Genomic DNA, 25652 nt, shown 5'->3' with positions numbered 1-25652 from the left:
AATTTGTTAAACAATTGTATGTTGTACAGATATTCGTTCTACCAACCAAAGAATGGGGAAAAATGAATTATTTACTTTGTATGATTTATACTTACTTACTGCCTTTCACGCCTGGTGGCGTGTAGGGCAGCGACAAAGTTGTATGATTTATGTTGTGTTTTAATGAACCTTTACATTGCAGGACGCTCGATGTTAATTCATTTTATGGCCAAATGTTTTAAAATTCTCCCTATTATTTACTCAAACTACAATCCTAGGGCAGTCATACTGTCTATTTTCAAACCCTATCAGCGAAAGAAAATCCAAATGAAAAACTACGTGGCCTTCCTCAAAATCACGCACTGCTTAACTAGGCTAACTTGTTCGCAACATTCATATGGAACACACAACCAAATTGCAGAACCATTCCCTTACCAATAATTCAATTACAGGCAAATCCAGCTAACTCACAAACGGTTAAGTCAAAAATTCGCTTAGCACAAAAAAAAATTCTGGTCCGGAATTATCCCTCTTTATCTATGTGTACAAAGTACCCTGAGCTCGAAATGGGATTTCTCTTACGTAAGTCGAAAGACGGATAGCACACAACAGAAAGTCAGTCCCAAAGACAAAGTTTACTCTATATTTACTACAGCAACTCGAAACACGAAACTTGGCGTCTCACACTAGCGCATTGTGTAACCTTATTCCCTTCTTCTCTACTGTGACACGGACGCCACACCGACTGGTCAGTCCGGTGTCCGACATAAGCTCGAACGACAAAAGCTCGAACGACAAAATCTCGAACGACAAATGCTCGAATGGACAAATGCTCAACGCGACAAAAGCTCGACGCAACATATGCTTAAACGACAAATGCTCGAATGGACAAATGCTCAACGCGACAAAAGCTCGACGCAACATATGCTTGAACGACAAATGCTCGAATGGACAAATGCTCGACGCGACAAAAGCTCGACGCGACATATGCTCGAACGACAAATGCTCGAATGGACAAATGCTCGACGCGACAAAAGCTCGACGCGACATATGCTCGAACGACAAATGCTCGAATGGACACATGCTCGACGCGACAAAAGCTCGACGCGATAAAAGCTCGAATGTCGTTCTCGGTGTTATTTTGCCTGTCTGTGTTATTTTAAAATGAGAGAGAGAGAGAGAGAGAGAGAGAGAGAGAGAGAGAGAGAGAGAGAGAGAGAGAGAGAGAGAGAGAGAGAGAGAGAGAGATTTGGTCCGGCATTGACTGTTTATCAGGAAAGGTTCAGGTAAGCGGCACTTCGCCTCGTTTGGAGAAACCCTGTGTTCAACCCAGCCATGTGGTGCGTTCATGAAAGGACGATTGAACATGAACCAAGAACCACAAATGCACTAGAAGGCTAGCATCGCCGAGTCCAGTCTATCATTGGCAAAGATCATCCCAATCTCTGGGACTTTCTCAAATTCCTGAAAGGAGAACAAGCGCACACAGACATGGCAATTCACGCAGCCCGCTGTGGAGAGCAACGCAAGAAGCGCCGGAAGAAAAACGAGCGACAAGAGCATCGCATTCTACGGCTGGTCAGCCAGTACGCGGAGCGCACCACAGAGCGTCTGTTCATGGAGTTCCTTTTCGGAATGGCCAACAACACTTCCTACTACTCATGATCCGGTCCTTGACGACTCTGTGTGTGTGTGTGTGTGTGTGTGTGTGTGTGTGTGTGTGTGTGTGTGTGTGTGTGTGTGTGTGTGTGTGTGTAAAAATGACACCAACAGGGACCGAGTCTGTGTATTGATGGCTACTTTGTAGTTTAACCAGTCTTACCTTTGCATTTTACCCCTTATAATTTTTACTAGAAATCGCATTTGAAAAATCGTATAAGATGCATATGTATAAGATGCATTAGCATTTTACCCAGTATATATTATGAAATGAAGTTATTGATGAATATTTTTGTTGATGGTGTGTGTGTGTGTGTGTGTGTGTGTGTGTGTGTGTGTGTGTGTGTGTGTGTGTGTGTGTGTGTGTGTGTGTGTGTGTGGAATCCAGCAGCGTGCTAACAACAACCACAACAACCACAACCACAACCACAACCACGTGATATCAAACAAATTTAGTTAATTTGTCGCTCGAAACTAGAACAACATCACCCTGACAGTTTCAGATATGACGTTATCAGAGTAGTTTTGACAGCATCATTCTACAGTCCGGTCGAGCTTCTGTCGTTCGAGCATATGTCGCGTCGAGCTTTTGTCGCGTCGAGCATTTGTCCATTCGAGCATCTGTCGTTCGAGCATATGTCGCGTCGAGCTTTTGTCGCGTCGAGCATTTGTCCATTCAAGCATTTGTCGTTCGAGCATATGTCGCGTCGAGCTTTTGTCGCGTGGAGCATTTGTCCATTCGAGCATCTGTCGTTCGAGCATATGTCGCGTCGAGCTTTTGTCGCGTCGAGCATTTGTCCATTCGAGCATTCGTCGTTCGAGCATATGTCGCGTCGAGCTTTTGTCGCGTCGAGCATTTGTCCATTCGAGCATTTGTCGTTCGAGATTTTGTCGTTCGAGCTTTTGTCTTTCGAGCTTATGTCATGTACCCGGTCAGTCGGCACGCCTCGATCATTACGCATTATGCAATCACAAGCCGTTTGCTGTGTGCAGCAATAAAGTATGAACTGAAGTTAGGAGGGGGTGAGGAGTAAGGAGGGGCGAGTGGTACTCACAGTGTGTGTTTGTGTGTGTTCTTATGGTTGGAGAATGAAGTGACGAGAATTCAAATTGTGGGTTGCCTCTCATTAAGTACTTGTAATCTGAACACAGCTGCCTGTCCAGACACTGACCTTCTTACCCGGGGTCAATGACCGAGTTTTTATCTGAGAGGAAACTGTTTTACAACATGTGAAAGTCTCTGAAGGATTGGTCAGCGCAGGATAAGATAAGAGAGGGGGTGACGTGAATAGCGCACAGAGGAGGGAGGGGGGGGGGGTGGTTGCTATTTTGACTGCTGATGCAATCGCCAGCGGCTCGTTACTCCGGTCATATTTAGTTTTAACCTCAACATAATACCTTTTCAATGTTTAATGTAATAATTTAATAGATTGTTATATGTTGTTTACACATATCAGGAATATAGAGTTATATAATGGGGGAAACACGTACTAAAATTAAATCAAAGAAAATAAAATTTGCATTTTGAAAAATTGTGACCAACTTCGCCGACCATAGCCGACACAAGGCGATCTGACACATCTAGGTCAAGGTTACTGTACCGCCGCACTACGCGCGCTGGCGCGAAACCGTCGTCTGCTGCTGGTTCATTTTTGCAAAAAAACTGTCTGTTTAAACAACTAACTGAAGCAGAGTTACTGAATGTGTATACTTTTGAGATGGGTATTGATTGTTCATCTTAATGCTGTACTGTTCAAAAAAAGAAACGCATAGTTGCTACTTGCCAAATTTGTTTTATTTTTCGAAAAAATTAACAGAAAATCCAATATTTAGATTATTTGTTTGAAATTTGGTATGGACACAGTTGAATGCACACACAGTTCATTTGCATCTTCAAATCAATCAGTCAATCAATACGATTGGGTGCCGAGGCTGTCAAGTCAGTAGGGGGTGTGACTGCCTTGAGCAGCAACAACTGCCCGGCACCTTCTGGGCATGGACTGGATCAGATGCCGGATATCTTGCTGTGGGATGGTGTCCCACTCCTCCTGAAGTGCCTGCAATAGATCGCGGTGATTTGCCGGCGCTTCTTCTCGCCTGCGCACACGTCTGTCCAATTCATCCCAGAGGTGTTCTATCGGGTTCATGTCTGGCGACATGGATGGCCAGGGAAGCACCTGGACATGGTGGTCGGTGAGGAACTGGGTGGTGAGTCGTGCTGTGTGCGGGCGAGCGTTGTCCTGCTGGAATATGGCATCCTGGTCAGCCAGAAGAGGAAGGGCGTGTGGGCGCAGAATTTCCTCCACGTATCGCTGGGCAGTTATGCGCCCTTGGACGTGCACCAGGGTGCTCCTTCCAGCGGTATTGATCGCCCCCCACACCATGACGCCTCCACCACCATGAACGGGTGCCTCATCCACACAGTTGGGCGCGTAACGTTCGTTTACTCTCCGGCAGACCCTCCTCCGACCATCATGTCGCTGGAGCAGGAAGTAGGACTCGTCGCTGAACCACACGTGTCTCCAGTGATTCCGGACGGTCCAGCGAAGGTGCTGGTTGCCCCACTGCACTCGGTTCTGGCGATGGCGGCGGGTGAGGACAGCTCCTCTGTGAGGTCTGCGAGCTCTCAAACCAGCTTCATGCAGGCGGTTCCGCACGGTCTGGTCCGATAATCGGTGTGGCCCGGGGAGAGCCTGGACAGAAGATGAGGCCGACAGGAAACGATTCCAGAGGTGGCGGAGCCGTATGAAGCGGTCGTGAGCAGCAGTTGTCGCCCTTGGTCTTCCCGCTCGTGGCAAGTCAGCAACGGAGCCAGTGGCTTGAAACCTGACCCACAGTCTACTGATGGTGCTCTGGGACACGTGGAAATGCCTGGCGATTGCACTTTGACTTTGGCCTGCTTGTAAACGACCCAATGCAATTTGGCGGTCTTCTCTGCTCAATCGGGCCATCTTTCGTCGCTGAATTGTCGTCTGATTTCTTTGTGGCGAACAATCCGCTTTTATGGGTTTTGGAAGACATGGTGAGAGCTCAATATTCCCCGAGTTTCACGAGATTACACTGAAGCATGACGAGTGGTCATGCCAAATGAGCAATTTTGACATTGTAGCCACTGATAACGCATGCGTCACGTGCAGAGCTCACTTGTGGCAATGGACGAAAGGTCGACGACCAGATAAACATTTTCTGCAGTTTGGTGGATATCCTTGTAGCCATATAACTAAATTAACCAAATATTACAAGCTATGCGTTTCTTTTTTTGAACAGTATATACAAATGGATGACATTAAACTGTAATTTAAGGCTTTTTTCATTATTCCGAAAACAACATTTGTATGGAAGCCGACCTATGGCAAAACTGTATTTCTTCTCAGTTACTAGTTTTCAAAATAAGTAAAGTAATGTTGTATGAGATGGTTTAAACACTTCTTGAATATACTCCTTCACTTGATATAAGTGCTGTTTTGTCTAGATTGAGTACTTGAACAAAGCCGACATTGAGCAGGTCACAGTGCCTGATCTCTTGCAGCTCATTGAAAGCTGACTCGGTTTTGATAAAGACCAGGAATATGGTTCTAAATACACGAAGAATCAATTGGAAGACTACTATGGCGTTAAAATTGTTTTTGTCAGAGAAGAAAGGAACGCCGAATGTTTCTTAAAAAAAAAAACAGGCAGCGAAATTCTTCGCCAATTTTACAAACAACCTAAATCCGCAGATCCCGAGACCAGATTATTAAAGGCTGCGGCAAAGCTCATTCGCAATTACCGTAAACTACCTTGTATGCGCCCCCCCCCCCCCCCTCCCCTCTCTCCTATGCACCAATTTCGCCCAAAAGTTGAGGGTGGGCGTTTCCTAGGTACTATACCCTTTGCAGGAGCGGTTCCTTAGCTAGAATAACGATAATTTGGTCATTTGGCATAGAAGTGTTCAAAGGATGCGTTATTGCACAAAACTTTCCTCTCTCTCTCTCTCTCTCTCTCTCTCTCTCTCTCTCTCTCTCTCTCTCTCTCTCTCTCTCTCTCTCTCTCTCTCTCTCTCTCTCTCTCTCTCTCTCTCTCTCTCTCTCTCTCTCTCTCTCTCTCTCTCTCTCTCTCTCTCTCTCTCTCTCTCTCTCTCACACACACACAGACACAAACACACGCACACTCACACAGGGAATTCTGCAAGCAAACCACGAAGATAATCTTATTGCTTTAGTGTCTGTTTAACAAGTTCATAACTTCAAAATATCTTTGACGACGCGGCCCTCTACCCGTTCTTACTCAAGAAATCAAAGAACACGTAAATCAACCTCTTCAGACATCACTTTTCGCCCAAGATGAAGCTTTTGTTTCTTCTTTTACCTCCCAGTCAAAAATGTATAGCGATTCTGTAACGACTCTAGAACCCGTTTTCTGTCCACTCCCCAAAACATTTCTGAGGAAGGACATTTATATTTTTCCTTTTCCTTGTCTACTCCACTGATCGAAACTGGGAGGTGGGCGTTTACTAGGTACTGTACCCTGTGCACAAAATTTGACCAAAAGCAGGGGGTGTGCGTTTACTCGATACTGGGTATATACAAGGTAGTTTACGGTACATTAAATCATAGTGTTCCGTCTGAGGAGGAATTCGTGAATATTCTTTCAGACATCAAACATCAGCTACTTGCACACAAAGAGAAGTTGTCAATATGCAGAACCAGTCAACTGTGGCTACAGAACCTTGACATGATGGTAGACATTCTCTGTCAGTCCATCAAAGATGAGAGAACAGGCAACTTTCGTCTGCATGTACGACGCCCTTTCAGTCCTTCAGGCCCTAGAGAACGACAAACACCCACAGCTGGCCAAAGCATTACAGATGGTCAGACAAACCAGAAGAGTTGTCCTCCAGTGGATACCAGCACACTGTGGGATACCAGGAAATGAAAGGGCAGATGAGCTGGCGAAAGAAGGAGCCGTGGAAGACCAACCTGAAAACAGTGTCAGCTTTAGTGAGCAGAAGACAATCATCAAGGCATTGATGAGGCCAAGGACAAACAGAGATGACTACCACACAATGTCCAGAGAGCTGCAAGTCAACCTCATCAGGCTGCGTACTGGCCACAACAGGCTCAATGCTCACATGAACCGAAAGTTCAAGCTGGCGCCATTACCAACCTGTGCCTGCGGTCAAGAAGACCAAACAGCGGAACACATCTTACAGCGATGTCCCTTACTAGATGAGTAACGAAAAGAAGTGTGGCCGTCACCAACTGGCAACTCCCTTGCAGACCAAACTATACGGCAGTCGACAGGAGTTGGAGAAAACGACAACATTTATCATTAGTGCTGGACTGATCGTGTAACCTCTGCGAACGCCAAGAAGAAGAAAAAGTCTGCATGTACAGAGTGGCCTGGAAATGTTGCCACACTTTGCTGCGTCTGGACACACCAACTACTTGAAATGTGCTTGGCAGTATCTTCAGCACATGTCTGAGCTACAAAGAATACAACCTGCTGTATATCAGCAGCTCATGAAAGGCCACCACAACATCCGGCGCAGCGATCGATACTGGGCAGGACTGTCCTCAGACCTCGTTATTGAACAGCTTCTGATGCGCAGCTTAAAGACAAATTGAGGTTTGACGAGGGGAACAGGCATGGGTGAAAGTGAAAGACTGGTGTGAATACTTGGCATGCAGCGTGTGACAGGTGTGCCTTTCATTACAAGTGACCAGCATAAGGATTCAAGCAAGTTAAGACAGAAAAGGGAACACGCGGACATTAAGAAAATTCTGGAGTTTTTCCAGAGGAGGAATTCATTCAGCGGAGACGGAAAACTCTCTTCAGCGGAAAAGTCGCAAACGAATCTGTAAATGTGGACACAGTAAAACTACTGGGACAAATCGTCATTCAAGACATGGTTAGTAGGGTCTTCGCTTGCCGACCGTTCACACTCAAGAAGAGTGATCAGGCTGTCACCCTAGCCTTTGAGTCTGTGGTGTCCTCTCAAGGCGAGGCCATAAATGTTGACCCAACAATGTTCCAGCGACTAGTCAGGATCTTAGAGGCCACTCCAGAGCTGCTGCCATCAGCCTTTGAACATGAGCTCTCTAACATTCCAACATCTTTGTTTGAGCCCTTAGATCTGCCACGAGAAGCCAGAAAGCACATTCTGGCTGCCCACATTTGGTTTCTCGCCAAACATGAAGAGGAAAACGTCCACGACGTACACTACGTCATCAACGGCGGTTTTCTTTTGCACCGTTTGGCACGGGGAAGGTGGGTGACATACAACCAGCTGATCGCAAGCTACGTGGACTACGTTGGACGAAGATACCACAAAGCCAGCGTTGTTTTGACGTCGAAACGGTCTTGTCTGCATAGCCCTGTGACGACGAGGAGGACGACGTCGATCAGCTGTGGTGACGTTTTCTACTGAATTGCAAAAAAAGGAATGGCTTAAACCCCTAACAATAACAGTGTAAAGACGAATCAACAAGTGACAGTGTTTTGTTATCTTATGTATCGTCGTCATATGAAATAAACAAACTGTCGGGTGTCATACACTCAGTTTAGTATTTGATCGCCTCTTTCATATTTAGGGGGGTATGAAGCGACTTTGCCTAAAACGATGTTTTCAAAACACTCATTTTCTTGAAGCTGCTCACTCTGCTTTGGGGAAACATATGTAAGTAAGAAAAAATGCCTTGTATTATTTTATATTTGCACACGGTGGCATAGCATGGGCGAATCGGATAATTTTCGTATAAAATGTGACTAGTCATTTTGGTTTTGCACGGAAACAATCTGACTTTACAAGAGTTGCAGCTAACTATTTCCTACTTTGCCTTTTCCACTATCAAAAACGCCTTTAATGTGAAGCTTTATGAGACACCACGGCCTCAGTAACAGCCCACAATTCGTTTTCTGTAGTGCTTGACCATTTTGGAAAAATCATGTACGCACATAATACTAAACATGCAAAAAAATACGATTTTCCCCCACAATATTTTTCTATATTTTGCATATGTGATTCTTGTATGTATATAGCACTGAAAAAACTTTAAATAGCTTGGAAAGGAATTATGTTGATGTTGAGGCAATATTTGTCAAAATATGACCGGAGTACGTGGCACTGGAGGGGTGATGACACGGTCAAGTGAGGTTGAGGGGGGTAGCTGTCAAGCCAATGTGTCTGGCCTTGATTGGTGGTAGTCCTGAGTCCTTCTCAAAGTGGGCGAGAGGGGGATGATTGGGCAGTAGAGAAGTGACAGATTTTGAGATCGCTGAGAAAATTAGGTGAGTGACGTAATTCACGAGTGACGTTTCAGCCAGCTTGCTTCTTGTTCGTTTGTTCTTTTGTTTTGTTCTTTTTTGTTCATGTCGTCACCCATGCGTCAGTAATGTGACGTAAGTTTAGTACTATGACCAAGTCGAAATTTCGGATAGGACACAATAACAATTCGGTCCCTTCAATTTCGTCTTATCTGGATTGGCCTGTACAAACATGCTTGCAACACCTTTTTGGATTTTGTTATTTTTTTTTCGTTTTTCCACCATTCAATACGAACGAAAACACTCAGAACAACTTTCTATTTAAAAGTACACTTTTGTTCGAAACAAATTCCGAGATATCCTTCTATTAAAAACAATCCACAAATTCTTTTTATACATATTCTTATTGCTTTGCACCCTCCTCCACAATTCCCAGTTCCATAAAACACTAATTATTATGATAATGTACATTTTGTTATACCGGTTCCCACGCCTTTTTAGTGATTAACGTTATTATTTACGGTACAATTTAGTTATTTCAATTGATTTAGGATTATGACAGTTAAAAATATTATTTAAGTTTTTTTTTAGTTTATTTTATTAATTACGAGTAATGTTCGGTTGAGAAGAAGTATAATTGTTTTCTTATTTTTTATTTATTTCCTTTTTTTTTTATAAGGAATTAGAGTACTGCATATTTTTATTAGCTATATTTTTTGTATTGATATGTTTAGCACAAAGTCAATTTTATTATTATAGACATAAATTTTACAGGTTTTGTAATATTAGTTAATTAATTAAATATGTATGTTTTAAAGGGAACCCTGAGCTTGATCTGTATATTAATACAGGTGTTTACATTTACTTTTTATTGTTGCTATTATTTGATTTACAACGGAACGCAAGGTTACCCCGATTCCAAACGAAAGGTCACCACTTTTAGAATGTAATTTTAATGTTTATAACTATTGTGTTGATTTTGTATGTATTATTGTTTTACTTACGTAAACGTATTACGTCTGTACACCAGTATGGTCCACTTCAGTGACCAACCGGCCTATTAAGATACACACCCCATAGTATCTGTATTACTTGTGCCTGTGACTCACATAATGACCTTGTCAGCGACCCTTGTCTCGTCTTCGTGTAATGCGCCAACACTATCTTAGTTACCTCACTCTAGAGAGCCACAGTTGCTCCTTATGACACAATTCGGGCCCCCACAAGGACGTGGCGAGCGACCCAATTGACCCACCGAAATTGCCTGCCTCGGACAATGAACTGAATGACCTAAAGTGCTTCGTTTTCATAAGGAAACACTTATTATCTGTATATATGAATATAGGTGACCTTTCCTTTGACATTTTTTTTCAACGGAACCTGGCATCCGTCAATGAAATGGTAAACAGAAAAGCTTATTTTCACGGTTCAACCTTGCGTCCTGGTGTATTCTTATAGTAGTTTTAATCTATGTTATATATATAAAAAAAAAATTATAAAAAAAAAGTATTCTGCAATTGGTATACATATAAACCTCCTAATAGGCAATATTTTGAATAACCCTTTGACGTGTTAAGTCACAACCTAATTCGTAAATGTTATACCTTACAACATATTTAAATTGTGTTCTTTTCCTTCTTTTTTTTAATCATTTTTCCCCCTATTATATTGTTTTTAAACCAACGCAATATGTTGACTATAAGCATTATGCTTTGTACTCTATTATTCAATGGCGCAAACGCCTACGTTGCAAAATGATTTACAGTACTATATTAAGTTTGATGTGTTTGATGATATTGCGGGCGTGTGTTTGTTTTTGTGTTTGTGTGAAATTAACATGAATTTGTTTGAATGATCGTTTACTCGGAAGGCTGAATTTGAGTGATTCAGCTAATGTACAAATGCTACTAGTACTGGCATTCAACTGGGCTAAATAATGTCTTGCACATAGAACTCGCGAGTGTATCGTAACCCATATGTATCGTTGCGATTTTTTCCCCATTTTCATCACATATTATTTCTGGAGATCAGTAACGTCTGAGTAGTAGTCGGTTAACAGTCCAAAGTTAAGCCCTCAGTGCCATTGGCCCGTAAAGCTACCTATTTACGATTTAGGCGCAGAAACCCCAACAATGGATGAACGGGAATTATGGTTGACACATGTATTTGGGTAATGATCTCGTATCTACCTCATGATGTAGTGATATAGTAAGATGCCTTTACTGTAAGCCGTGAGCGAGAGTTTTTGTGAGTGTTAAGCTTAGGCATACAAGAGCACACATTGAAAGGGAAATGCTATAATTGTTATTAACTAACCGGGTTGATGAGGATGAAGGTTGTATTTTTGTGTGGTAGTTTTGACATTGTGTTACTTTTTCTTTGTGGAGAAAATTGACTGTCAAGATTTTTTCTTAACCTGACTATTTTGTGTGGAGCTATATGAACTGTATGCTGTTATAATTAATGAGTGGATTTGTTGTAGCGCTATTCGTTTAGTCGTAAACATGCACCGGTTGTCTTTTACGACACTTTTTGCTAACACATGAGAGATTAGCCATGTCGAGTTGAGATATTCAACGACAATGTGTTGCTCCTTCAACGGATTTTTGTAATAGCAGCTAGCATCTGCTGAAGAGACATTAAACCCCAAAAACCAACCAACCAACCAACGGATTTTTGTTTTTATTTTATTATATTTGAATGTTTTGTTTTTTTTTGGAATGAATAACCATTAACGGTATATTATTTGGTTCGGTGTGTAAAGAAAATAAATTACTATGATAGTTTGTTTATATGATATATTGGTTTTTTATGACGTATTTGACGACTTTGCTGTGCTGTGTACAAGTCAAACCTGGCAAGTGATCCGTTCGATCACCACACCCCCTTAAATCAGTCTACCCCACTCCTAAGTCGGAAAACCACAACATGGTACTTCACACCTTACACGGCAGCCTCGCCGTAACACCCCCTTCACATGGTCAACGTCGACGCTAACCATCTACAGCCTGGCCTATCTTTCACGCCAGCCCTGGTCCGCATAATGCCACATCATCGGTCTCTACACCGCCCCTCAATTCGAGGGCTATCCATGAAAGACCCCGTCGCTTTATCCGCAGTGTTACGATATGCATCCACTCTACAAACTTAAGTGACCTCCCACTAGGTCACGCCGGCGTCACATTCTCAACAGTTGCCTCACTGACGCCGGTCACTACAAACGAACACTGCTGATAAACACTCCTGTCTATGTGAACACTGCACCATACAGAAGTGCACAACAGAGCGTTCAAACAATGACATTACCTCATTACCATTTCCAGGACAGCGACTACTTATTGGCATCATTCATTCTACGCGTCACCAACACCTCGAAGGGCCTCACTCGCCGGACAATATCTTCCGGACAAGACATCATCATTCAGTGTACCATCTTCAACATCAACCTGTTGTTGGATTTCCGACTTAGTCAAATACGACTCACTGTGTCGTTAACTTTAAAATGTTCCCTCCCCATAGGACCCCCTCAAATTCATCGATCACTTGCCAAGTTTGATATTGATAGTTATGCAATGTATTATATCTATGATGATAATAATTCTGATAGTAGTTGTCATACCTTAAACAAAACGGAGGACCGTTTTCGCGTAGGGCGGAAGGTACTATTACACGGTAGAAATTAGGATTTTAGAGTTTAAAAAGGATTTAGGTTTTGGAACTTTGTTTATAATGTTGATAACCTATGAGTGTTTGGTATTGAATGATGCGTCGTATAATTTTCATGTTATTGATGTATATTTTTTAGCGTATTTGATGTAGTTTCCTTAGTGCAGGAGTTTTTGTGTATTACGAGGAATTTTAACTGTAGCTTCTATGGAGGCTGACAGCAGCCTCGAAACTCTCCCCCCTCATTAACCCTATAACCCCTTTTCCTGTTGACCTGATCATTTGTTTCTAGGTTGGCTGTACCTTCTCTGACATCACTAAGTACTTTTTCGTTGTTTTATTGCGGTCGACATTTCGCGCTGACTAAACTACACGTGCGCTGGGTTTTTCCACAGCCCCCCCCCCCCCCTCACCTTACCCCTCCCTAACCCTTCCCTGTGACCTGATTATTGCTTCTAGGTTGCATGTACCTTTTCTGATATTATTAATTAAGAGACTTGTAGGATCAGCAAAAAGGACTAGTGCTCATGAATATGCATGGCGTATTGATAATGATTATTGTATTGGTTAAAATTACATTGTTCATAAAGGTTGAAGAGAATAATAGGCTGCATAAGTTATGTAATGTTTTGATACATATATTTTTATAGTTTGCTTTTGAAGAGAAATTGGGAATTCTCTGTGGAATGAAGGGACTATGTTTTAGGCGTATTAATTTGATAAGTAATTTGTTCCTGATATTCTCGTTGTGGCGCGAATTTTTATTCACTCTCGTCTGGGTGTTCTGGGTTCGCGGTTCGCCACTCTCAGCTCTCAGCCCCGGTCAACGAATAGTCAAGTTATGACAACTTTAACTTTAATAGGATAGGGAATTAGGATGTATACTTTGTAATATGTTTTGATCATTTCTTAAAGTAAATTCTTAAATTGTTTTCCTGAATTAAGTGTGGTATGCTTCAAGATTCTTTCTTGTCTAAAGGTTTTGTACGTGGAATTAGAATGTTAATTTCTCTCTAGTCTAAACCTGTGTGATCTCTTTCTCTCTCTCTCTCTCTCTCTCTCTCTCTCTCTCTCTCTCTCTCTCTCTGACTCTCTGTCTCCGTGTCTCTCTTTGTCTTTCTCTCTCTCTCTCTCTCTCTCTCTCTCTCTCTCTCTCTCTCTCTCTCTCTCTCTCTCTCTCTCTCTCTCTCAACCGCACGTTTGTTTGTAAATTGTCCGTCACCATTGTACACCATGACGACGCCACGCACACATAACAATACGCACAACATACAGGCACACACACAACTCTCCCCCACACACCCCACACGCGCAAATCCCCGTGCGATACATACATAAATATACAAGAGAGAGAGAGAGTGAGAGAGAAACAGAGAGAGAGAAACAGAGACAGAGAGACAGAGAGAAACAGAGAAAGACAAACAGACATACAGACAGACAGGCAGAGACAGACAGACAGACAGACAGACAGACTCACTAATAATGTATGCACCTGTGTATTCATGTGTTTGTGTTTCTCTGTGTGTGGTTACTTTACCGATAACATGACTCTACCTTGCCACAAGCTGTTCATACGGGGAACCTCCCTTCATTGCGGGGTCCCCTGCCTTTCCCCCCTTCCAGCAGGTGTTCCACCAGGTGTCACGTCTGGTGTCGTCTGTCATATCATCATAACAGAGACACCAATTGTCGACCCTTTGCCCTGCCTTCACGCCCAGACACTGCTCCAACTTCTGCAACTGAGGTCAACACACACGGACTGCAAATACATGGAGGATATAACAAAGAACGATTTAACACGCGCTGCATAATATGACAGTTAACTTTACTTACATACGGAATCATCTGACTTCTGGGCCTAAAAGAAGAATTTTTCTGGACAAAAGCGCCACAGTGTTTCCGCATGTAATAGAAAGCTGTCTGCCCGTTTTGAGCGACTCGCTTAAACTCAAATGACGTCGTTTTCAAATGTACCGCAAATTGACGTCAACGAAGCTATGTCAGTGTTCCGAAAGTGTTGTTCTCGTCAGCAAGGTAAACACAGTGCGCGTGGAAAAGAGAAACTCATTATCTGTTGATGGGGAAATTGTTATCTCCTCTTTCCCCTCTCTCTCTGTGTTCTTAAAACATTATCCGTACGTTCTCTCTCTCTCTCTCTCTCTCTCTCTCTCTCTCTCTCTCTCTCTCTCTCTCTCTCTCTCTCTCTCTCTCTCTCTCTCTCTCTCTCTCTCTCTCTCTCTCTCTCTCTCTTTCCGTTTATCTTCATTGCTTTACACCCAATTTTGAACACTACCTTATGATCTACAATGCTTCTACATAATGCGCTTCATGTACATAAACTTATATGTTCTACCATTAATGTTTTTATGTAACCTTAGTTATAGTAAAATAGTTTAGTCCCTCTTTAGGGCGAGGGCCAGATGCAAAAAAGCATATCTATGCTTATTCTTGTCACCCTCGAAAAATAAAGATTTGTCATTGTCATTGTCATTGTCATTGTCATTGTCTCTCTCTCTCTCTCTCTCTCTCTCTCTCTCTCTCTCTCTCTCTCTCTCTCTCTCTCTCTCTCTCTCTCTCTCTCTCTCTCTCTATCTCTCTCTCTTTATGTGTGTGTTTGTGTGTGTGTGTGTGTGTGGGTGTGTGTGTGTGTGTGTGGGTGTGTGTGTTTGTGTGTGTCTGTGTAGTTGTGTGTGCGCGTGCTGGCGTGCGTGCGTGTGTGTATGTGTGCGTTTGTAGAGGGGGGGGGGGGTATTGTATACTTACATCGTCCATGTTTTGCAGCGCCTCCACTAGACAACGTCTGGTCGTGTGAGGCAGGAGAATGGCCTGGTGGATTGCAGGCTGGGGTAGGTCCAAGTCACCCAGAACACAACGCTTCACGACATCTCCAGCTTGCTGCAGGTAATCAGCTGCCTTCCGCAATTCTTCTTGAACTGCATGAGGGTCCTCTTCTGTCTGGCGTATGATTGCCCCCATCATTACTCCCCGGTTACGATCAATGACCAGTAGATCAACAAAGTCTTCCTCCAGAACTAAGTCTTCTTGCAGAACTGAAGGTTCTGTCTCGTCGCTGTTCATGCTCCTGGCGGCTGCCCCAGTGTAGAGGCTTCGAGAACCAGCACCGTAAAGGCCACATTTGCCCTGAGTCATTATTATTAAAACTTCTTTCTGACTCTCTGCTTTGTCCTTGATCTTATTCATGCAGCAGTGGACTTTCTTCAGCGCTCTGTCTATGTGTACGACGTCACTGACATCTGTACGCTTAGTGCTATCACTGTCGATTTGTTGTTGAGTTTTCAGCACGTCGATCAAGTCACCTCCCTGGGTGTGTTGTTTTGTGACGTGCACCGTGTCTACATGGTGCGGGGGGATCATATAGACGTCCCTGTGCAGGTTAGGGAACCAGGCGTTTAGAAACTCCCTCTGGAATCAAAGACATGACGATGTACTGTCTCCTCAAAATAATGTTTGAACCTGTTCAAGGTCTTTTGAATAACATAACTGTATCGAAGGCAACACACGTGTTCACTAGCAGTGTTGATAATACTAAGGACTCTCTGGGGAACGCTATTCCTGCAGCTGTGTGTTATTTCACCCCAGCCCTCACCCCTCACTCTCATCATCACAGCTGTTTCCTCCTCCCTACCCAACTCACACCCCTACCCCCTCCCTCTCACCATCACAGCTGTGTTTAATTCTTCCATCTAACACCCCTACCCCGATCCTTCTCATCATCACATGCAGCTGTGTTTAATTCTTCCATCTCACACCCCTACCCCGATCCCTCTCATCATCACAGCTGTGTTTAATTCTTTCAGCACAAACCCCTACCCCCATCCCTCTCACTATCACATCAGTGTTTTGCTCCTCCGTTTAACAACCCTTCCCCACATTCCTCTCATCATCACAGCTGTGTTATATTCTTCCATATCACACCCCTAACGTTTTGCCTATCACCATACCCCTACCCCCATCCCTCTCATCATTACAGCTGTGTTTTACTCCTCCGTCTCACACCCCTACCCCCCATCCCTCTAATCATCACAGCTGTGTTTTACTCCTCCGTCTCACACCATTACCCCATCCCTCTCAACAACACAGCTGTGTTTTACTCCTCCGTCTCACACCACTACCCCATCCCTCTCATTCTCACAGCTGTGTGTTTTACTCCTCTGTGTCACACCACTACCCCATCCCTCTCAACATCACAGCTGTGTTTTACTCCTCCGTCTCACACCACTACCCCATCCCTCTCATCATCACAGCTGTGTTTTACTCCTCCGTCTCACACCACTACCCCATCCCTTTCATCATCAATCAATCAATCAATCAATGAAGCTTATATCGCGCATATTCCGTGGGTACAGTTCTAGGCGCTCTGCAGTGATGCCGTGTGAGATGAAATTTTATACGGCCAGTAGATTGCAGCCATGTCGGCGCATATTTACCTTTCACGGCGTTATTCCAAGTCACACGGGTATGGTAGACAATTATCAACTGTGCCTAAGCAATTTTGCCAGGAAAGACCCTTTTGTCAATCGTGGGATCTTTAACGTGCACATCCAATGTAGTATACACGGGGGGTGGTTCGGACACCGAAGAGAGTCTGCACACAAAGTTGACTCTGTGAAATAAATTTCCGCCGAACCTGGGATCGAACTCGCGCTGACAGCGGCCAACTGAATACAAATCCAGCGCGCTACCAACTGAACTATATCCCCGCCCATCATCACGGCTGTGTTTTACCCCTCCGTCTCTCACCTCTACCCCATCCCTCTCAACATCACAGCTGTGTTTTACTCCTCCGTCTCACACCTCTACCCCATCCCTCTCATCATCACAGCTGTGTTTTACTCCTCCGTCTCACACCACTACCCCCATCCCTCTCATCATCACAGCTGTGTTTTACTCATCCGTCTCACACCACTACCCCATCCCTTTCATCATCACAGCTGTGTTTTACTCCTCCGTCTCACACCCCTACCCCATTCCTTTCATCATCATCACAGCTGCGTTTTACCCCTCCGTCTCACACCACTACCCCCATCCCTCTCATCATCACAGCTGTGTTTTACTCCTCCGTCTCACACCACTACCCCATCCCTCTCATCATCACAGCTGTGTTTTACTCCTCCGTCTCACACCCCTACCCCCATCCCTCTCATCATCACAGCTGTGTTTTACTCCTCCGTCTCACACCACTATATCCCCATCCCTCTCATCATCACAGCTGTGTTTTACTCCTTCGTCTCACACCCCTACCCCCATCCCTCTCATCATCACAGCTGTGTTTTACTCCTCCGTCTCATACCCATACCCCCTTCCCTCTCATCATCACAGCTGTGTTTTCCTCCGCCTTATACCACTACCCCATCCGTCTCATCATTACAGCTGCGTTTTACTCATCTGTCTCACACCACTGCCCCATCCCTCTCAACATCACAGCTGTGTTTTACTCCTCCGTCTTACACCACTACCCCCATCCCTCTCATCATCACAGCTGTGTTTTACTCCTCCGTCGCACACCACTACCCCATCCCTTTCATCATCACAGCTGTGTTTTACTCCTCCGTCTCACACCACCACCCCCATCCCTCTCATTATCACAGCTGTGTTTTACTCCTCCGTCTCACACCACTATCACATCCCTCTCATCATCACAGCTGTGTTTTACCCATCCGTCTCACACCACTACCCCATCCCTCTCATCACCACAGCTGTGTTTTACTTCTCCATCTCACACCACTATCCCATCCCTCTCATCATCACAGGTGTGTTTTACTCCTCCGTCTCACACCACTACCCCATACCTCTCATTATCACAGCTGTGGTTTACTCCTCCGTCTCACACCACTACCCCCATCCCTCTCATCATCACAGGTGTGTTTTCTTCCTACGGCTTACACCCCTACCGCTATCCCTCTTATCACCACAGCTGTGTTTTACTCCTCCGTCTCATACCACTACCCCCATCCCTCTCATCATCACAGGTGTGTTTTAATCCTCCGTCTCACACCACTACCCCCATCCCTCTCATCATCACAGGTGTGTTTTAATCCTCCGTCTCACACCCCTACCCCCATCCCTCTCAACATCACAGCTGTGTGTTCCCCCTCCGTCTCACTTCACTACCCCCATCCCTCTCATATTGACAGCTGTGGTTTACTTCTACGTCTATCACCCCTACCCCCATCCCTTTCATCATCACAACTATGTTTTACTCCTCCGTCTCACACCCCAACCCACATCCCTCTCATCATCACAGCTGTGTTTTACTCCTGCGTATCACACCACCACCCACCCCTATCCCTCTCATCATCACAGCTGTGTTTTTCTTCTCGGTCTTACACGACTACCCCATTCATCTCATCAACAAAGCTGTGTTTTACTCCTGCGTCTCGCACCACATTACCCCCATCCCTCTAATCATCACAGCTGTGTTTTTCTTCTCCGTCTCACACCCCTACCCCCATCCCTCTCATCATCACAGCTGTGTTTTTCTTCTCCGTCTTCCACACCTACCCCCATTCTTCTCATCATTACAGCTGTGTTTTCATCCTCCGTCTCACACCCCTACCCCATCCCTCTAATCATCACAGCTGTGTTTTACTCCTCCGTCTTCCACACCTACCCCCATTCTTCTCATCATTACAGCTGTGTTTTCATCCTCCGTCTCACACCACTACCCCCATCCCTCTCATTATCACAGCTGTGTTTTACTCCTCCGTCTCACACCACTACCCCTATCCCTCTCATCATCACAGCTGTGTTTTTCTCCTCCGTCTCACACCATTACCCCATCCCTCTCACCATCACAGCTGTGTTTTACTCCTCCGTCTCTAGCCCCTACCCATATCCCTATTGATATCACAGCTGTGTTTAACTTCTCGGTCTAACACCAACACTCACATCCCTCTGATCATCACAGCTATGTTTTTTCTCCTCCGTCTCACACCCCTACCCCATCCCTCTAATCATAACAGCTTTTTCTTCATCCTCCGTCTCACACCCCTACCCCATCCCTCTCATCATCACAGCTGTGTTTTACTCCTCCGTCTCACACCACCACCCCCATCCCTCTAATCATAACAGCTTTTTCTTCATCCTCCGTCTCACACCCCTACCCCATCCCTCTCATCATAACAGCTGTGTTTTACTACTCCGTCTTATTCCACTACCCTCATCCCTCTCATCATCACAGCTGTGTTTTACTCCTCTGTCTCACACCACTACCCCAATCCTTCTCATATTGACAGCTGTGTTTTCCTCTTCCGTCTCACACCCCTACCCCCACCCCTCTCATCATCACAGCTGTGTTTCCCTACTCCGTTTCACACCACTACCCCATCACTCTCTTTATCACAGCTGTTTTCCTCTTCCGTCTTACACCACTACCCCATCCCTCTCATCATCGCGGCTGTGTTTTCCTTGTCTGTCTCACACCATTACCCCCATCCCTCTCAACATCACAGCTGTGTTTTACTCCTCTGTCTCACACCACTGCCCCCATCCCTCTCATCGTCACAGCTGTGTTTTACTCTTCCGTCTCACACCTCTACATCCCATCCCTCTAATCATCTCTGCTGTGGTTAACTCCTCCGTCTCTAACCCCTACCCCCATCCATCTTGATATCACAGCTGTGTTTAACTACTCCGCCTAACACAACTACTTACACCCCTCTGATCATCACAGCTGTGTTTTACTCCTCCGTCTCCCACACCTACCCCGATTCTTCTCATCATTACAGCTGTGTTTTCATCCTCCGTCTCATACCACTACCCCCATCCCTCTCATCATCACAGCTGTGTTTTTCTCCTCCGTCTCACACCACTACCTCATCCCTCTCATCATCACAGCTGTGTTTTACTCCTCTGTCTTCCACACCTACCCCCATTCTTCTCATCATTACAGCTGTGTTTTCATCCTCCATCTCATACCACTACCCCCATCCCTCTCATCATCACAGCTGTGTTTTACTCCTCCGTCTCACACCACTACCACCATCCCTCTCATCATCACAGCTGTGTTTTTCTCCTCCGTCTCAAACCCGTACCCCCATCTCTCTCATCACCACAGCTGTGTTTTTCTCCACCGTCTCACACCACCACCCCCATCCCTCTCATCATTACAGCTGTGTTTTTCTCCTCCGTCTCACACCACTACCCCCATCCCTCACATCACCACAGCTGTGTTTTACTTTTCCGTCTCACACCACTACCCCCATCTCTCTCATCGTCACAGCTGTGTTTTACTCCTCCGTCTCACACCACTACCCCCATCCCTCACATCACCACAGCTGTGTTTATCTCCTCCGTCTCACACCACTACCCCCATCCCTCTCATCATCACAGCTGTGATTTACTCCTCCGTCTCATTCCACTACCCCCATTCCTCTCATCATCACAGCTATGGTTTACTCCTCCGTCTAACACCCCTACCCCCATCTCTCTCATCATCACAGCTATGTTTTTCTCCTCTGTCTCACACCCCTACCCCCATCCCTCTCATCATCACAGCTGTGTTTACTCCTCTGTCTCACACCCCTACCCCCATCCCTCTCATCATCACAGCTGTGTTTTACTCTTCCGTCTCACACCACTACCCCAATCCCCCTAATCATCTCAGCTGTGGTTTACTCCTCCGTCTCACACCACTACCCCCATCCCTCCAATTACCACAGCTGTGTTTTACTCCTACGTCTCACACCACTACCCCCATCCTTCTAATCATCACAGATGTGTTTTACTCCTCCGTCTCACACCACCACCCCCATCCCTCTAATCATCTTTGCTGTGGTTTCCTCTTCCGTCTCTAACCCCTACCCCCATCCTTCTTCATATCACAGCTGTGTTTAACTTCTCCGTCTAACACCACTACTCACATCCCTCTAATCATGTTTTTCTCCTCCGTCTCACACCCCTACCCCATCTCTCTCATTATCACCGCTGTATTTTCCTGATCCGTCACACACCCCTACCCCATCCCTCTCATCATCACAGCTGTGTTTTCCTCCTCCGTTTCACACCACTACCCCCATCCCTCTCATCATCACATCTGTGTTTTACTACTCCGTCTCATTCCACTACCCCCATCCCTCTATTCATCACAGCTGTGTTTTCATCCTCTGTTTTACACCCCTACCCCATCCCTCTCATCATAACAGCTGTGTCTTCATCCTCCGTCTTACACCACTACCCCATCCCTCTCATCATCACAGCTGTGTTTTACTCCTCCGTCTCTAGCCCCTACCCATATCCCTCTTGATATCACAACTGTGTTTAACTTCTCCGTCTAACACCAATACTCACATCCCTCTGATCATCACAGCTATGTTTTTCTCCTCCGTCTCACACCCCTACCCCATCCATCTCGTCATCACAGCTGTATTTTCTTCCTCCGTCTCACTCCCCTACCCCATCCCTCTTATCATAACAGCTGTGTTTTACTTCTCCGTCTCATTCCACTACCCCCATCCCTCTCATCATCACAGCTGTGTTTTACTCCTCTGTCTCACACCACTACCCCAATCCTTCTCATATTGACGGCTGTGTTTTACTCTTCCGTCTAATACCCCTACCCCCATCCCTCTCATCATCACAGCTGTGTTTTACTTCTTCGTCTCACACCCCTACCCCATTTCTCTCATCATCACAGCTGTATTTTCCTCCTTCGTCTCACACCACTACCTAATTCCTCTCATCATTACAGCTGTGTTTTACTCCTCCGTCTCACACCACTGCCCCCATCCCTCTCATCATCACAGCTGTGTTTTACTCTTCCGTCTAACACCTCTACATCCCATCCCTCTAATCATCTGTGCTGTGGTTTACTCCTCCGTCTCTAACCCCTACCCCCACCCATCTTGATATCACAGCTGTGTTTAACTACTCCGCCTAACACCACTACTTACACCCCTCTTATCATCACAGCTGTGTTTTACTCCTCCGTCTTACAACCCTACCCCATCCCTCTCATCATCACAGCTATGTTTTTACTCCTCCGTCTGACACCCCTACCCCATCCCTCTCATCATCACAGCTGTGTTTTACTCCTCCGTCTCACACCACTACCCCATCCCTCATCATCACAGCTGTGTTTTACTCCTCCGTCTCACACCACTACCCCATCCCTCTCATCATCACAGCTGTGTTTTACTCCTCCGTCTCACACCACTACCCCATCCCTCATCATCACAGCAGTGTTTTACTCCTCCGTCTCACACCACTACCCCGTCCCTCTCATCATCACAGCTGTGTTTTACTCCTCCGTCTGACACCACTACCCCATCCCTCATCATCACAGCAGTGTTTTACTCCTCCGTCTCACACCACTACGCCATCCCTCTCATCATCACAGCTGTGTTTTACTCCTCCGTCTCACACCACTACCCCATCCCTCTCGTCATCACAGCTGTGTTTTACTTCTCCGTCTCACACCACTACCCCATCCCTCTCATCATCACAGCTGTGTTTTTATCCTCCATCTCACACCCCTACCCCATCTCTCTCATCATGACAGCTGTGTTTTACTCCTCCGTCTCACACCCCTACCCTTATCCCTCTCATCATCACAGCTGTGTTTTACTCCTCCGTCTCGCACCACTACCCCATCCCTCTCATCATCACAGCTGTGATTTAGTCCTCCGTCTCACACCATTACCCCCATCCCTCTCATCATCACAGCTGTGTTTTACTCCTGCATCTCACACCACTACCCCATCCCTCTTATCATCACAGCTGTGTTTTTCTCCTCGGTCTTACACCACTACCCCTATCCCTCACATCACCACAGCTTTGTTTTACTTCTCCGTCTCACACGATTACCCCCATCCCTCTCATCATCACAGCTGTGTTTTACTTCTCCGTCTCACACGATTACCCCCATCCCTCTCATCATCACAGCTGTGTGTTACTTCTTCCACCCCCACCTGATCCCTTACCTTCTTTTTTTTTTTTTCTTTTTTTTTTTTTTTTTTTTTTTTTTTTTTTTTGCATTAAATATATTTATTGTATTCTGATAGCAGCAAAAAACTGTTACAATTCAAAAACACAAAACATACGCGCAATAACTAGCACTAATGAATGCACTGTACACACATTGTGCCACAAATATCAACGATATATTTTCTTTCAAAAATATATTAATTCTTAACTGAAGGGTTGGTTGGATCAAATGTGTGTGTCGTGAAACAGACAAGCGCATGAGACATTACGATGTTTATACTATCTGGCTTGAAGGTTTTTTTTATTTTCTTTGCATTATGGACGATACCTTAGTGGAGCACGGTGATTGAACGAAGAGAACTCCACTGACCAAAGCTGTCACCTACCTCTGCGTCACTCAGACCGGACTGTTGGCACGTGCTGGGGTCAGTCCTGTCCTCTGCCTGGTGTTTCGCTCCCCCGGTCATTCCTGCCACACACACACACACACACACCGTGCACACGCACAAACACACGCACAAACACACACACGCACAAACACACGCACAAACACACACACACACACAGACTTATGATCAAAGCAAGACAATACAAACAATACATTTGAAGTAAATGTAGACTAGGGGTGCACGCCACTTTAGTGAGACAAACAAAACACGTGGTGCACCCCACTGTAGTGAGACAAACACAACACGTGGTCGACCAGTTAAAACCAACAATCGCAGCGAATAACTGACAGTGATAGCCGACAACGTGTTTTGCCTGAGGTCAAGTGAATTTTGCTTGAGGTCATGGGAGGTTGAGAAATACACGTGCTCAGCGATCTCTGCAGGCCATCACCAGTGAATCGTGGCCCCGATGTGCGGGATGTGGAAAGAGGTAGGCATCATATCGAGCGGACACTGCAGGCCATCACCAGTGAATCGTGGCCCCGATGTGCGGGATGTCGAAAGAGGTAGGCATCATATCGAGCGGACACTGCAGGCCATCACCAGTGAATCGTGGCCCCGATGTGCGGGATGTGGAAAGAGGTAGGCATCATATCGAGCGGACACTGCATAATGTACACATCATAATTATTCAGTTATTCGCTGCGACTGCTGGTTTTAACTTGTTATTGTTTGGCTCACTGTGACCGGACATCACCTGACGTCACCTGACATCACCTGACGTCACCACAGCGGGGCGCAACTCTTCCACAACGCTTGGACATCTTATTTATCACAGAGTTCTTTCCGACATCACCACAACGCTAGGACATCTTATTTATCACAGAGTTCTTTCCGACATCACCACAACGCTAGGACATCTTATTTATCACAGAGTTCTTTCCGACATCACCACAACGCTAGGACATCTTATTTATCACAGAGTTCTTTCCGACATCACCACAACGCTTGGACATCTTATTTATCACAGAGTTCTTTCCGACATCACCACAACGCTTGGACATCTTATTTATCACAGAGTTCTTTCCGACATCACCACAACGCTTGGACATCTTATTTATCACAGAGTTCTTTCCGACATCACCACAACGCGTGGACATCTTATTTATCACAGAGTTCTTTCCGACATCACCACAACGCTTGGACATCTTATTTATCACAGAGTTCTTTCCGACATCACCACAACGCGTGGACATCTTATTTATCACAGAGTTCTTTCCGACATCACCACAACGCTAGGACATCTTATTTATCACAGAGTTCTTTCCGACATCACCACAACGCTTGGACATCTTATTTATCACAGAGTTCTTTCCGACATCACCACAACGCTTGGACATCTTATTTATCACAGAGTTCTTTCCGACATCACCACAACGCGTGGACATCTTATTTATCACAGAGTTCTTTCCGACATCACCACAACGCTTGGACATCTTATTTATCACAGAGTTCTTTCCGACATCACCACAACGCTTGGACATCTTATTTATCACAGAGTTCTTTCCGACATCACCACAACGCGTGGACATCTTATTTATCACAGAGTTCTTTCCGAACATCGTTCATTTGATTCTTTGGAACTTTGACCATGCGATTTGCATGTGAGAAGGTCTGCATGGCACACTCAGGGCGGGGGTGGGGGTGGGGTGACTTGCCATGGTGTTCATCACCGACCAACAAAATAGACTTTCAGTACTTTTATATGGT

At 45.2% G+C, this 25652-nt stretch overlaps 1 protein-coding gene across 1 annotated transcript in view; it reads right to left on the bottom strand.

Moving 5' to 3' along the window:
- The window catches only part of LOC138951437 (uncharacterized), a 197192-nt gene that overhangs the window by 10180 nt on the left and 161360 nt on the right, over positions 1 to 25652 (bottom strand). The window contains exons 3-5 of the mRNA XM_070323040.1: positions 23880 to 23962; positions 15313 to 15972; positions 14104 to 14288 (exon numbers count right to left, since the gene is read on the bottom strand). Of these exons, the coding sequence (XP_070179141.1) occupies positions 14104 to 14288; positions 15313 to 15972; positions 23880 to 23962 (928 nt within the window). The remainder of the gene's footprint in view (positions 1 to 14103; positions 14289 to 15312; positions 15973 to 23879; positions 23963 to 25652) is intronic.

The sequence above is a fragment of the Littorina saxatilis genome, linkage group LG16 (assembly GCF_037325665.1).
Source record: "Littorina saxatilis isolate snail1 linkage group LG16, US_GU_Lsax_2.0, whole genome shotgun sequence".
Taxonomy (NCBI): Eukaryota; Metazoa; Mollusca; class Gastropoda; order Littorinimorpha; family Littorinidae; genus Littorina; species Littorina saxatilis.
The sequence above is the reverse complement of the archived record's forward strand: the minus strand, read 5'-3'. Positions and strand labels throughout refer to the sequence as shown.